Genomic DNA, 10,776 nt, shown 5'->3' with positions numbered 1-10,776 from the left:
CATTATTCACCGATGCCCCTACAGCCTTGTTCTCCATGAGGTAAACACCTTGGTGGTTATTATGCTCTGTGATTGGTTCAGTGGAGACTGAGTCAGCCAATTACCCCCAGGTACCTTCTGGCTACTCCATGAGGGCCCCGCAGAGAGCCCAGGCTCCAAGGTATAACAGAGGGCACAGCAATGAGCCTCGTCCTAAGCACCAATCTCTTTCACACTCATCCTGAGTGTCCCTGGTGCCAAGGCCTGGGCTGAGCATGGGAGGAGCAGGGGAAGGGAGGATTAATCTAGGGACCTGTCAATCTGATGGGGGAACTGGGACACATACCGAGGACCAAACTGAGAATAGAATGATGAAGTAGAAACCTATCCGGGGTTGTTTCTGAGAGAAGAATTGAGGGCAACTTAGGTTGGAGAAAAGGAAATTGGGCCAGAATCAAAGAAGGATACTCCTATGCTTATATGGAATGAAGTTCTAGAATCTGGTTCTTAATTTCAGATCTGAAGAGTCTTCCTCAGCCCTTCTTGGCCTTGTTCCTAATAGGTGGTCACATATTGATCCATAATCAGAGACACGAGGGCAGGAAATGTCCTGATCAGAGGTTCCTTGGATTGGATAAATATCCCTCTTCTCTTATTAAAGAACTCAGAAGTACCTCCCCCCGTCCCCCCAAAAAACCAACAACCTCAGGAAAGACCATCTTCCTAAGCTTTCCCAGGCCATCTTCTTCCCACCCCCCAGCTAGTATCTCCCCACTCTTATTCCAGAAATGCTTTTCTGGAGAAACATGTTAGCTCTGGACCCAAGTCACCCCCAGCACTTGTGACCAGGGCTGTCAGTGACCTAAGTCTCTCACTGTGTCCTGCCCCCCCCCCCCACACACACACCCCAAGCAAACTGAGAGTTCCTTGCAGATGGGACAGAAGTCTCAACTCTCCCGGCTTCCTTTCCATACTCAGGGTGGAGCCATCCTCCTCCAGAACCCAAAGAAAGCAGCAGGGGACAGGCTAAAGATGATTCTCTGGAATATTCTTGACCCGGGTCATGTCCTGAAGCAGAATCGGCCTGGACATCTGCTTCCCTGATCCTCTCTCTCTTCCCCCCACACATCCAGAGCCGCCAGACCAGCTGGAAGCTTCCACAGGAGATGTTGGCTGTGATAACCCCAGTAATTGGATGGCAGCAAGTGGCGATAAGGCAGCAAAATTATTATAATGCAGGAGGTGAGCAAAGCAAATGCAGGGTTCTGGGGCATTTTATGGGGGGTTTATGGGAGGTTCAGGGAGGAAGAGACAAAAATCTCAGATAGGGGATGGTAATTTCCTAAATGAAGAACCCAAGAGGCCCCCATGGCCTAAATGATGTTTCAGACCTACAAATTAGGCTGACTCCATCCAGCAGGCCCGCGCTATTTAAGGGGTGAGCCAGGATAGAAGGTCCAGTGCCCTCTGCTCCCTCTCCTGCCTCCTGCCCGCCCCGCGCCCCACAGCACATCCTGCAACCATGAGCCGGCAGCTGCACTCTTTCCCTGGCAGCGAGCGCCTGGGCTTCAGTGGCTGCTCAGCAGTCATCTCGGGCAGGGTGAGCAGCAGCTCCGCCTCCTTCAGGGCTGGCGTCAAGGGCACCACCGCCTTCGGCAGCAGGAGCCTCTTCAGCCTGGGGGGCGGCAGGCGCCTGGCTCTGAGCGCCTCCGCGGGGCGGAGCGGCGCCTTCGCGCTGGGCCACTGTGCGGGCACTGGCGGCCGCCTGGGGGGCTTTGTGGGCACGGTCTTTGGCAGCGCCGGGCTGGGCCCTGCGTGTCCCTCTGTGTGCCCGCCAGGTGGCATCCCCCAGGTCACTGTCAACAAGAGCCTCCTGGCCCCCCTCAACGTGGAGCTGGACCCCAAGATTCAGAAAGTGCGTGTCCAGGAGCGGGAGCAGATCAAGGCGCTGAACAACAAGTTCGCCTCTTTCATTGACAAGGTGGGTCCTGGGACATGTTCCTGCGTTGGTAACCGCTGTACACAGGGACGCTCCCTCTGCCACTGACAGCTGCGTGGGAACTTGGGCGAGTTAGCTAGTCCTCTGAGCCTCCCTTTCCTTATCTGTGAAGTGGGCACAGGAGTGGCTCTTACCCAGTAGAGTTGTGATGAGGATGATTGGTTGTCCTTCGAACAGTGGCAGGCATTCACTCCCCATAAACCAAAGCTTCATTCCTTCTGTACAGGAGAAGAACCTGGGAAGGGGGTTGGTGTCTGGGGCAGGAGGAGAGTGGAATGGCCATCTGAGGGCTCTCAATGTCAGACAAGAGGGTGGGGACACACATTCAGGACAGGGTCACTAGTGGGACAGAGGCCAGTGGGTGTCACAGGACATGATGCTTGGTGAGTGGGGAAGGACTTGGAAGGTAAGAAGTGGGATACAGTTGTAAGCTAGGATGGTTTTTAGAGGAGACGTTTGAAAAGGCCCAGAAATTTGAAGGGTGAGCCTGAGGGAGAATATTTAGAAAGAGGGCATGTCAAGTTGTATGTGTGTGTTCTGTGTGTGTGGAAGGTACTCAGAAATCCGGGTGATAGGAAAGATATCGCTGGAGATTCTGAGCTAGTGACCCGAATGAATGGGGAGGAGATGGGGAATGGGCTTCTCTTCTCTCCAACTGGAGCAGAAGGTCTAGGGCATGAGTGATGGGGACATAATACTAACAATCGCTGACACGCCTCAGTGCCCGGTGCTGTCCCAAGTGGTTCTTGTTTATCAACGTGCAACCCATGATTCTGTTATCCTTCTGCCACGCAGATGAGGACAGTCAGACAGAGGAAGGCTAAGAAAGCGCCCCAGTTGCTAGAACAGGGAGCAGTAGAGCCTGTCCCTCACCACTATGCTCGGGAAGAGGAAAGAAGTAGTTAGAGGAGAGAAGACAGGAGTGGAAAACACAGAGCTACCATCCCATTTTCTTCCTCCAAGTGTGTTCTTCCCTAGCATATTTCCTTCTCTCCCCCAGGCTAAAGAGATAGGTGAGAAGAGGAATGCTGGTGAGTAGCGGAGTGCCTGAGCTTATGTAGCCCCCCAAATGCGAAACCTTTGGTCGAGTAGGAAAGAAGCTTGTAAAGATGTTATAGCCCACTCTGAAAACCAAAGAAACAAGCCAATCAAGAGCCATTTGGGCTGTACAAGAGATAGAACATACTAACCATGGGAGTAACTTTCCAATGCCACCTCCCCGTCATTGTTTCTCTCCTGCTTCCCATTTCCTTCCACTCTGAAAACACCAGCATTTATAGCAAAAGACGCTCCCTCAATCACATGATAACCATGGAGGCAGTTACAGCATTGCTTAAGAACACTTCCTGGTTTCTCTTAGACTGGATCTTATTTCTTGTCCTAGAGACCCAAATAGGCATGATCCCCCCCAGACTGAATCTACTCTGTAATGAGACTTGCTCTTTCCTGCCCCACGCCCATACTAGAATGACTGCATCTGATTTCTGGAGCCTTCTCCCCACTTTTGAGAGTCAACAGCATGGGGATTCTGGGTCATGACCATCGTTGGGTTCCAGGTGCGGTTCCTGGAGCAGCAGAACCAGGTGTTGGAGACCAAGTGGAGCCTGCTACAGCAGCTGGATGTGAACAGCTGCAGGAAGAACCTGGAGCCCGTGTACGAGGGCTACATCAGCAGCCTGAGGAAGCAGCTGGAGACACTGTCGGGGGACAGGGTGAGGCTGGACTCGGAGCTGAGGAACATGCAGGATTTGGTGGAGGACTACAAGAACAGGTGAGTGGAAAGACAGAGGTTATGCCCCTGGAGGGTCTTGATTACAGATGGGGTTTTGATTTGGATCTTTTGCCGATCCTATTGCAATTTTCTTTCCCGTAAGGGAGGGAGAGAGATTCAGACAGGAGGACAACTATTTCATAACATAAGTTGCTAAAAAGAAGTTTTCAATTATCTTTTGAATAACACACATGAAATCTGAGATAAATCATATAATTTGTTTTCTGTGTTTTATCCAGTGTAATTAGAAAAATCTGGCAGTTTTAGAAAATGTCACATTCCCATTCACTAACATGTACTACTTCAGCCATTCAATAAGGCTTTTCTTCCTGGCAGTCAGTGATTTGCCTTAGCAAGTAATAAAAGCTGAAAAGATGTGCTCATGTTAAAGTGTATGAAAAAAGCCACATTCTAGTATTAATTATTTTTTCCAACGTTTTATGTTGTTTGCTCTCACAACTGTCCTATCATACATTCTTTGACAATAGTAAAGGGTGAGATAGTGAGAACTTTAAGTGGAATGATCAATACTCTTATCTCCTCGATCCACAATATATCTGTATTAAGAACATCTCACCCCATACAAACACCTGTTTCCAAGACCTTACTGCACCTGGAATATATAGAGGAAACAGGTAGGATAAGGTTTTGTTTGGTGCCTGTGAGGTTTTGCACGCTGGGCTAGTGCACATTACTAAGGTGCCAGATAGAGGAGGGTCCATCTTTCTGCTGTCTCAGGGAGGCGTAGCTGTGAAAGGGAGGTGGGACAGTGGGACCTGCATGACATCTCCCTCATAGATCTCCCCGGCAGATCTATCTTAGGGCAGATGGCATATGAACTAAGGAGCTGGAAATTGATTTCCTTAGCCTGTCCTTGTCACATTCCCATGAGGAAGGCTATGCATGCCCCAGGGGTACATGACCTCAGTTTGAAGACCACTGCCCTGCAGCTCTCAGCACAGAGATGATCACTAACTGCTTAGTGAGCATTTGCAGAAGTGAATTATCCAGTGGCTGTGCTCTCTCCTTTCTCTTGCTCCACACAGGTACGAGGTGGAGATTAACAGACGCACAACTGCTGAGAATGAGTTTGTGATGCTCAAGAAGGTAAGGGGAGCAGGAAGGGATGGAGAAAGCCTAGAGGGCTCTCTGAGGACTTGGCTGAGGAAAGGGAACCTTAGTCCCTTGGGAAGGGATGACTGGGGTTCTAATTTTCCTGCTCTTTTCACCAAGTCTTTTATATGCTGCACCCAGAATCCATCTGTTTGAAACCCCAGCATTTGTTACACTTCTGGTGCACCATTGCACTGCATATTGGTTGGCTTGCTCTTAGGGATGGGGCCTCCCTGAGAAGCATGGGTTAGGGGAGTGGAGAGAGTAGGGAATCTGAGGCTTCTTATGGCAGGAAGGGAGGAAGAAAGGGATGGAAGACGAGAGGGAGGTGGGGCAGCTGTCCGCTCTCTGTGTTCCCCAGGACGTGGATGCTGCCTACATGAACAAGGTTGAACTCCAGGCCAAGGTGGACTCTTTGACAGATGAGATAAAATTCTTCAAGTGCCTCTATGAAGGGGTAAGGACCTCACTGACCTCCTTCACGTGGTTTGCTCCTCTTACAAGTGGCTTCTGGCCCTTGGCCCAGATTGTTGTGTGGACCAAAGGCTGGCAGAGAAGCCTTTCAACTCGGTGCAGCTGAGGCCCTACTATGTGCTGAACTATGATATGGGTTTTGCAGAAACCATGATGGAGAAAAAATTATTCTTGTCTTCCAGGAATTCACAGTCTCAGAGATCAGAGCTGTGCTAAAGCATGAGGGGCCTAGAGAAGGGAAGGTCATTGGCAACTCCCTAGAGCACTCCGAGTTTAGACTTGATTGCATAGGTGGAGGGTGGATGTTGCTGCAGAGTGTGAAATAGGGGTGGAAGCAGTCCTGAGTCCATGGTGAGAGGATGGTCCCACACAGGCTGAAAGCCCAATGTGTGCATCTCACACCCCGCAGACACTGGCACTGCTGGGCTCTGCTAAGGAAGGGCAGAAAGGGACAGCGACGGTTTTACCAGGGAGGATCAGGAGACGTGCTCCCCTCAGGGGAAGCCTTTAACTGTCTCCACTCCCCTAATTGTTCCCAGGAGATCGCTCAGATCCAGTCGCACATCAGTGACACATCTGTCATCCTGTCCATGGACAACAACCGGGACCTGAACCTGGACAGCATCATTGACGAGGTCCGTGCCCAGTACGAAGAGATTGCCTTGAAGAGCAAGGCGGAGGCTGAGGCTCTGTACCAGACCAAGGTGTGCCCAGTGACCACAGGTGCTGCCCTCTCATTGTGTGTGCATGTATGTGCATGCATGTGTATTTAGGCTGGGTGGAGACCTCCTTCGTCTTGCAGTTGGGATTGTGGAAATGCCTCTCTGTGGATCAGGGAGGCCAACTGCAGTTAAAAAAATTATTGATTCCAGAGAGGAAGAGAGAGGGAGGGAGAGAAAGATCAATGATGAGAGAGAATCATTGATCGGCTGCCTCCTGCATGCCCCGAACTAGGGATTGAGCCTGCAACTCAGGCATGTGCCCTTGACCAGAATCAAACCCAGGATCCTTCAGTCTGCAGGCAGATGCTCTATCCACTGAGCCGAACTGGCTAGAGCCCAACTGCAGCCTTGGCATGAGTTGGGGACATATATGGAGCTTAGCCCTTCCCCTGCCATGACCCTTACTGACAGCAGAGGCCACACCAGCCACAGCTCTGACATGACTCTGATACCATTTCTGTGGATAATCCAGAAGCCTTGGCTTTTCTTCCTGTCCCTAACTTTGTCAAAATAAGGACAGGAAATTTGAACTCCACCAAGGCTCTCACATTTGCGAGCCCAAGGATTCTGCTGATGGGGCAGGACCTTTCTATCCAGAAGGAAAGAGCTGTCTTTCTCCCCCTCCTCTCCTTCCCTTCTGCCATCTCTCTCCCCTCCTCCCTCTTTCGATTCGATTGTGTCTATGATGCTTGGATAATGAGAATGGCATGTGGCCCTCCCTCTCCATGCTGAACACCCTTGAAAGGTCGATGCTCAACTGTCCTGTGTTTCTCTCCTCTTGCTCCCAACTTCAGATCCAGGAGCTGCAGGTCACAGCGGGTCAGCATGGGGATGACCTCAACCTCACCAAGGCTGAGATCTCAGAGCTCAACCGCCTGATCCAGAGGATCCGCTCAGAGATAGGGAGTGTGAAGAAGCAGGTAGGTTCTATGCAATGGGTCAGCTACAGGGTTAACTGAGCATCAATATATAGGACCAAATATGGAAAAGGTCCTTCCTTCAGGCATTTGTAATTCATCAGGAGAGAATAGTCTGAGCCAATATGGAAGGAGGAAACATCCACCCAGTGTGCTGCACACCCACTAAGTCCTGTAGAAGTCCCCAGGGGCTGGAGCTGCCTGAGCGGGTGGGATTACACTGGGATGGGAGGCAGAAAGGAGAGAGGAAGAGGTGCCTTCAAACCCGGGCAGTGGGGTTTAGACCCAGTGCAGTAGGTAGAAGGAAGGCATTGGGAGGTTTCGTGTGATGAATCTGCTGGAGGGAGGAGAATCAGGCAGTGGATGTTAGAGAAGAGTAAGGATTAAAAGCCTCCCACCCTTGCCTTGCCTTAGGGCCCTGCTCTGGGTTTGCCTGCCCCACTTCTGAGATGGCACATGTTATTTTCTGGTCAGGCAACTGGGTCCTAGGTGTCTCCGCTGCAGCTGTTAGCCACTCACCCAAAAAGCAATGGTGTTTGCCTGGCTGGGGGCCTACCTGATAGAGGAGAGTGACACCAGATGGACAGCAGGCCAGAATTCCACATGGCCTTAGGGTCAGCTGCTGTCCTTGGGGTGAAACAAATGTGACTCCAGAGAAAGGGACACACCAGAAAGAGAGGCCAGACACTTAGATCCCACCAAAACCTTAGCCAAGTGACCAGAACACGCACTCAAGACTAAAGGCTCCGGAAGCTCCCCATCCCGTGCTACTCCCACCTCCCCAGCTTTCACATGGATGCCTCTGAGCCCCACCTACAGCTTCTTTCTGGAAGTTACATTTCCACCCAACCGCAGGTGTCTGTCAGCTTGTAAAACCTGCCAGTTACCGCTTAAGGCATTGCCATGTAGCATGATTGCCTGCAAAATTTTGGAGGCCATACTCTCAGTGTTTATTGGACAGACATTTTATTAATAGGAACTCTATTAGTCCTCAATTTTTTTTCATGATTTACAGGATCTCCCAAAACAACCTTTTACACTGTGAGGCAACATTGAGGTCAGCTACCCAGAGACTATTCTGGCTTGGCATTAGAATCATATAGCCCATGTTACAGACCAGGAGGGAGAGGGCAGGGGCCACGTGCCAGGTGCCCACATTCTCAGTGCCCTTTCCCTCCTCCATCCTGTGGTAGAGACTCTCCACCTTCACATGCCACAGCATGAGTTAGGGTGCACTGTGTCTGAAGTCGGGGAAGGACAGATTCTCCTCTAGTGATGTCCGAAGATGGAGGAACCAGGACAACCTCAAAGCGTTTACTGTCAGTCAGGACCCAGTGAAGGGAGGTAGTCTGAGCAGGATCTCAGATGAATTTATCTGCCCCTCAGTGCTCTAACCTGGAGACGGCCATCGCTGATGCCGAGCAGCGGGGCGACTGTGCCCTGAAGGACGCCCGGGCCAAGCTGGACGAGCTGGAAGCTGCCCTGAACCAGGCCAAGGAGGAGCTGGCCCGGATGCTGCGCGAGTACCAGGAGCTGATGAGCACAAAGCTGGCCCTGGATGTGGAGATCGCCACCTACCGCAAGCTGCTGGAGGGCGAGGAGTGCCGGTGAGGGCCACATATCTTTTGTCTGGACCAGTTATCGCTTTGCATTAGTAAGAAGATTGAAAGCAAACAGTTTGGTTTTGTTCAGGTCCTACTGAGGTAAAATCTTATAGAAAATGGGCTTTAACATGCTGCCTAGGAAAGACAGCAAGAAGTTAGATAGCAAGAAGAACTGAGTTATAAGATATCCCAAAGAAGTGGGAGCAGAGGAAGTACTGATTCAGCAACGTTTGAGAAACAGAGCATCACTTGGCCCTTCGTGGTGCAGGATGACCTCCAAGAGTCATTCACTTTCAAGGTCACTCTAGCAAAGTGGGGGCCCAGTGAGGATGTGCGCTCATTCCTCTTATTTGTCTAAGACCAAGGGCGTAACTAGAAAGCAGTGGAGGCACAATTATCTTACACATCAGGTAATCTCAAATCCACTTTGATGGAGTGTTGACTCCATGTGGCAGATTTTTCATCTTGGTTCTCCATTTCTGAAGAGGCCCCGCTGGGGTGTATGGGAAGAAAAGAGTCTGGAATGGGGTAGAGGTGGGATGTTCTGAGAGGAGAGGCTCATTCACAGGAGACTTCCTGGAACCTTCGGGTGATGGTTTACTGAGGGTTTATCTGTTTTTCTTCTTCCTCTTCAGGATGTCTGGTGAATATCCAAATTCTGTGAGCATCTGTAAGTACCTACAGGCCCAGTCCTGCCCTTGGTCACCTATCACAAGTCTGAGTTCCTTTAATTCCATGACACCAAGAAGAAGTCAGAATACTGGAGTGAGGTCAGGGCCGACTTAGGGGCACAAAAAGGGAGCTGGCTTTAGTCACCAACGAGAAGCAGTGGATGGAGAAAAAGAATAATATCATGAAATACAAGTATAACCTTAGAAAATCAAATAATACTCAACAGTGTATAATCCAAGAGTCTGTTGTAAGAATAATGCTTAATGGCTACATTATATTTCTACTGATGCCGGACCCAAATAAAAGCCCTGAATGACAGCAAGAGGTTATTGAGGGAAACCTGAAAGGGAAATGATGAAAAAGAAAGCTAAAATCTCCTCCAGATTTAAAAACTAGAGAAAGCAAGGGGAGATGCTGTCTATGACAGGCAGGAAGACCCTGGCAGCCCCAGGCCTCCAGGAAGGCCTTTCTTCCTGTGGCCCTTCCTGTGGGCAAATTCACTAGTAGAACCTGCAGAAGCTTAAAGTCGGATAGTGACTGAGTGATACACCTACCAGGAAAAGGCCAAGTGCGTCAAAAAGGACAGTGCTGATGAAAATCTGCCAGTTCACTAAAAATGTACAACAGAGAGAATCTGTCTCAATGTGAAGCCACCATAGGGAAGAGAACTAAGGGAGGGCCCCGGATGACGGGGCTGGGTTCTCCTCTCGCCCATTGCAGCTGTCATCAGCAACACGGGAGCCGGAGCTGGAGGGGCTGGCTTCAGCATGGGCTTCGGCGCTTCTAGCAGTTACAGCTACAAACCTGGGGCCGAACTCAAAACCAAAGGCAGCTGTGGCAGCGAGTTCAAGGATCCCCTCACCAAAACTTCCGGCAGCAGCTGTGCAACCAAAAAGAAGGCCTCCAGATGAAGGGCAGAAAGCTGCGGACCCCATCCATCTCTTCTCCCTCCGCCCCTTCCCAAGTCAGGAAGTGCTGACCCTGTAACCACAATCCCAGTCCCCTCCCCTCTCTCTGTGGTCCTGCGCTGGGTGACACGCCTGTGCGGAAAGTCCAGTCATGGGTGCGCTTGGCAACCTCCTCCTGGACCACCTCTCACTGGGTCGCTGCCCTAAATGCAGAGACAAGACACAGACTCAGCATGCTTCCTTGTGGCCAGTTGCCAGCCCCTCTGTTCCCATGTTCTTTTCTTGAGCCTTCATTGCCCAGGGTCTCTTTGCCCTCTGGTTGGAGTCGTGTCCAGTTCTCTGCCTCCCCTGCAATAAATGCTCAATGCTGTTTGATTCTCAGTGTCAATCTGTTGCCCAGGATGCCAACATCTACATGGCCCCTTCTAACTTCTCTTGGTCTAACTCTTGCTTTCCTGAGTCCCTGACACTGAAGCCTGGCTTCTCCATCGGGTTCTCAAAAGCACCCAGTGTTCCACACAACTGCCTCTCGTTGCTAGAGTGGTCAGTCCTTCTTTTCCTTCACCTCCTCGCTCTCTGGCCAACCTCCCCCACAATGGCCCTTCTTCCTGCCAAGT

General features: G+C 50.8%; 1 protein-coding gene across 2 annotated transcripts; it reads left to right on the top strand.

Annotated features, from left to right (window-relative positions):
* The first annotated feature begins 1,501 nt into the window (after window positions 1-1,501).
* On the top strand, window positions 1,502-10,435 carry LOC132227643 (keratin, type II cytoskeletal 72). Of its 2 annotated transcripts, XM_059682982.1 has the most exons (9): window positions 1,502-1,960; window positions 3,535-3,749; window positions 4,796-4,856; window positions 5,224-5,319; window positions 5,876-6,040; window positions 6,853-6,978; window positions 8,362-8,582; window positions 9,215-9,249; window positions 9,972-10,435. In XM_059682982.1, exons 1-9 carry the CDS (start codon window positions 1,502-1,504, stop codon window positions 10,160-10,162), a joined length of 1,569 nt encoding a protein of 522 aa, XP_059538965.1. In that variant the 3' UTR covers window positions 10,163-10,435. The 2 variants fall into 2 exon arrangements, with proteins under 2 accessions (XP_059538965.1, XP_059538966.1); XM_059682983.1 differs by lacking the exon at window positions 6,853-6,978.
* The last annotated feature ends 341 nt before the right edge of the window (window positions 10,436-10,776 follow it).

The sequence above is a fragment of the Myotis daubentonii genome, chromosome 2 (assembly GCF_963259705.1).
Source record: "Myotis daubentonii chromosome 2, mMyoDau2.1, whole genome shotgun sequence".
NCBI classification, from domain to species: Eukaryota; Metazoa; Chordata; class Mammalia; order Chiroptera; family Vespertilionidae; genus Myotis; species Myotis daubentonii.
This window is presented reverse-complemented; position numbering and strand designations above follow the sequence as displayed.

Coding starts and splice junctions, on each gene's coding strand:
- LOC132227643 (XM_059682982.1), top strand. CDS start 1,502: ATGAGCCGGCAGCTGCACTCTTTCCCTGGCAGCGAGCGCCTGGGCTTC. Junction 3,750..4,795: donor GTGGAGGACTACAAGAACAG/GTGAGTGGAAAG, acceptor TGCTCCACACAG/GTACGAGGTGGAGATTAACA. Junction 5,320..5,875: donor TCAAGTGCCTCTATGAAGGG/GTAAGGACCTCA, acceptor AATTGTTCCCAG/GAGATCGCTCAGATCCAGTC.